This window comes from Meleagris gallopavo, chromosome 16 (assembly GCF_000146605.3).
Source record: "Meleagris gallopavo isolate NT-WF06-2002-E0010 breed Aviagen turkey brand Nicholas breeding stock chromosome 16, Turkey_5.1, whole genome shotgun sequence".
In the NCBI taxonomy this organism is placed as follows: domain Eukaryota; kingdom Metazoa; phylum Chordata; class Aves; order Galliformes; family Phasianidae; genus Meleagris; species Meleagris gallopavo.
Window position 1 is genome coordinate 14,207,034 of NC_015026.2, and position 3,767 is coordinate 14,210,800.

The window sequence follows — 3,767 nt, forward strand, 5'->3', positions numbered from 1 at the left end:
TAAAAAAAAAGTTTACAAGGCAAGAATAAGGTGTCCCTGGGCCAGAGGAACAGAAGCTACAAATGCAATGGCTACACCAGCAACCCAGGGACTAGAGGAAACAGGATGGTGAGAGGCAAAGCATTTGTTAATAAACTAGGAGCAGCACATTACATTAGGAGCCCAGGGAACAGCAAGAAAAAGGACAGTGCACAGCAAGGAGGGAAGAAGGAAAGCCCAGGAAGATGGCAGTTGCAGACAGAAGAGCTCAGCTGTGCCCTTTACAGAGTCACCTCACCTGTATTTATCTGCATGCAGTCCAAAGCCAAGACAGCTGGGGATGCCCAGCAGGGGCAAAGAGTGCAGCTTCTTCCACTTCTCCACTAGGAGGGAAAAGAGTACGGCAGATGCCAAGCTGTTTTCATACTGATCTGCCCGAGAAATGCCAGCCTAACGTGCCAGAGTGTTGGCATGTCAATGCACACAGCACTGCAGAGCAAGAATAAGACAGCAAAGATGCTGGGAATACCAGAGCAGGCTACAGCATGTGCTTGCTGTGGGGCTACATACAACAGCAAGGGGAGAAGAGAGAGTCAGGAACAGCGATGGAGAAGCAAATTCTACAAACAGGTCTGGGAAGGACTTGATTACAGCCCTCCCAGAAGCGTTCATTTGGCAGGAATCCCCCTATCGTGTCTGGTCAGCTTTGTTGACTTAACAACCTGAACGTGGGCAAAGTAAATACTTGACAGCAGCTGACAGAAATGCCCACAGAGGGGACCCAGAAGGGAACAGCAGCCCGTCAGGCTGCGTGACAATACAGCTAGGGTTGAGTAGAACAAGAGAGCTGCAAAATGCCAGTGCTGTGGTTTCTTAAGGTACACTGCTGGAGAGCAGGCTCAGGGCTGAATTGCTCAGCACTGGCACAGAGGAAGAAGCAAACTGGTTTATTCTAGTGCAGCCTTCTGAGAGACTCAGATAACAAAGGAGAGATGACAGCTTTCCTAACAAGCAGCCTAGTCCTCACCCTGCCAACGAGCACCAACCTCTGTCTTTCTTTGCAGCTCGCTGGAAAAAGTTCTGTTCATTGTAGATCTTACTGTCTTTGACATCCTGAAATAAACAGAAAGAAAGTGCATTACTTCAGCTACATACTTCCTGCTAGGAAGGGAAATTTGGACACGATTGCTACAAAACCTTCACTATACATTTGAAAGAACTTCCCCTGTCCCACCCTCTTCAAAAAAGAAAAAAAAAAAAAAAGCAAGAGAACAGAGTTTGGGTCTCATCTCGCTGTTTAGCGCTGCACACAACTCCAAGCATCAGCACAAAGCAAGGCAGCAGCTGCCTCACATCTCAAGCACCACCACTAAGAAGCATGTGGGTTAACAGCACCTAAACAATGCAAACCAGCCCAGAGTGAGCTCCAGTCCTGAAGCTGTTGCATTAGGAGCCAGAGGCAGCCTTCTTAGCCACAGCATGAGGAGGTTATTTCTGCAAGCAGGTGAGTCCAAAAAGCAGCTGTTCTGTTTTATGCTAGCTGTCAGAAAACAAGACAAGCAAGAAAGTCTGTAGTCACCACATTTCCCACATGTCTGGGTGATGCTGAATTCTTAAAACCCATCTTTTTTACAGCAACCAGCATTACTGCTCTTTTAGTGCTGCTGCTAAGAAGTGACCTGACAGCTCACAAACCAGTACACTAGTCTGAGTGCCCACAGACATTTCTGTATGTATACATGTGTACTCAGCACATCGCAGACTAACATGGGAGGGATGCTGTGCAGGGAGGAGGTGGGCGTTTCACACCCTGCTGTGTTTGATACCACAGGTCCCACCCATGAGGGGCTCTGCTTTCTGCAGGATCAGCAGTCTCCAGACAGCACAAATAACCACATCTCCAAAGATATTTTATCATGCATCTTGCCTGGAAAGCCAATGTGAACTGTCAAACCCAGGAACTGAAACACCCTCTGGTGCAAAGCCAGGAGGTGCCAAAGGTGTTGAGTTGGGAGCGTTATGCTCACAAGCGAGCAGAGCTCCCCACCTGCTGGTCCTACTTCAGTAGCAGTTAGGCGTCTCTTCCCATTAATAACACTGCTTTCACTCCCTGACACATTACTCTGACAGCAGAGCGAGTAATTTTACAAGTGCATGTGAGTGGGCACCACTACAGCCCCCACACAGCCATCATTCATCCACCAAGCTGCAATCACAGAGCAGCTATTACTGAAAATACCACATTTCTGAAGAAGCCGACCCGCTGGCAAGTGCCCAGGGATGTAAAGATGTGCTCTGGCATTGTCTCTCAGTGCTGGTTCATGGCACTGCCTTGGCACAGCCACCAATTCTGCCATCCCCAGCTTCCCCAAGACTGCAGCAGCATTTGTGCACGTCATACCAAAACAGCACATCTGACACTAACAAAGCAGGAACCTCACACCACTGCATTCGGTTTTGGAGATCACTGAGCCTGCTGGATGAAAGAGGCAATCTCCTGGGATGAAGGTTTTCTTTTGTTGTTTTAAATTAAATCCTCCTAATTGTTTTTGCAGCATTAGGGGAAGAGCCAACCAAGAAGCTCCTGGGAAGTTTTATCTGTTCCCTAAGCAATGGGACCCTAAGCTCCCTCACTTCTCTAAGGGATACACCCATGGTAACAAGGACAGTGAGCCAGCGCCCACTCCATGAGACAGCACAGCTTTGGCCTCTCAGAGTACATTCTCTGCGTTCCTGAGACACTATGGTGATACAAAGCAGACAGATCAGGCCCAGGATGCAGCACTACACACTATTCCTTACCCAAGCGTATCAAAACTCACAAGTTTGAGGGAGAATCTTTGCTTTTGAGGGCAGGTTCCAGATGCTGACTGTGCTGTGGAAGGATGGAACAGATGTGGTTACAGAGCACAGAAAAGAGGTACCTGCAGCGTCAGCTGCATCGCTCAGCACCGCCTGCACAGCTGACTTCTACTGATCCTCTGCTTCTTTCTCTTGATCTTTGCAAAAGCATCCTCTGTGACAGAGCTTACCAGTGCAGCCTGGCACAAAACAACTCTTACCTTGCTCTGGGAGCACAGCACCCTGACATGGCTGCAGGTGCAGCTCTGCTCAATTCACGTGAGCATCTGGAGCTACAGTAGTGTGGGCTTTGAGGGTGGCACGTAAAGAACAAATTGTTAGCAGAACCTCCAAGGCACCCACCATTAATTTGGTGAGCACTCCCTCCAGCTCACTTTGTAGTTTATCAGAGCTGGATGAGATCAGAGTACCTTCCCCCCCCCCTTGTGGGTGTCACAGATATACGTGACAAAATTCCCCCAGCATTCTCACCTATTACCTCGCCCTGGAGAAGCTTCTGTTGTTCTGCCCTTTACCCGAATGCTACACACAGCTACCTGCTGCTGCTCAGCCAGAGTGTGTCTCAATGACAGCACAATACTCTTCCCTTCTTCTCACACCACGTTTGCAGATGCACAGCCTGCATTACGCAGCAGTGAAAGTGAGCATAACGATGCTAAAGCCAAATATCAGGCAAAGCTTTGGAGTGGAGAAAACTCATCCTGAGCAGCGTCCAGGATTGAAATGTCTCCCTTGGAAGCCTACAGCTGGTCAGGCGTGCATTCGGGGAGCAGCCCAGCACCCAATTGTGTTCCTGCCTGCCCCAAACTGACCCGCAACACGGAGAAGTGTGACCCGCAGGGCAGCAGCAGCGCAGCCAGGCCACTTTCTTCCGAGACGCACAACAGCGTGAAGCGCTCGGTGCCAGCGTCTGCGGTCCGGAGGTC

General features: G+C 49.6%; 1 protein-coding gene across 1 annotated transcript in view; it reads right to left on the reverse strand.

Annotated features, from left to right (window-relative positions):
- The window catches only part of VRK3 (VRK serine/threonine kinase 3), a gene marked incomplete at its 5' end in the record, with an annotated part of 6,861 nt that extends 3,991 nt beyond the window's left edge, over window positions 1-2,870 (reverse strand). The window contains 3 exons of the mRNA XM_010719897.3: window positions 278-362; window positions 1,026-1,092; window positions 2,802-2,870. Coding sequence (XP_010718199.2) covers window positions 278-362; window positions 1,026-1,092; window positions 2,802-2,870 — 221 coding nt within the window. The remainder of the gene's footprint in view (window positions 1-277; window positions 363-1,025; window positions 1,093-2,801) is intronic.
- Between the last annotated feature and the right edge of the window lie 897 nt (window positions 2,871-3,767).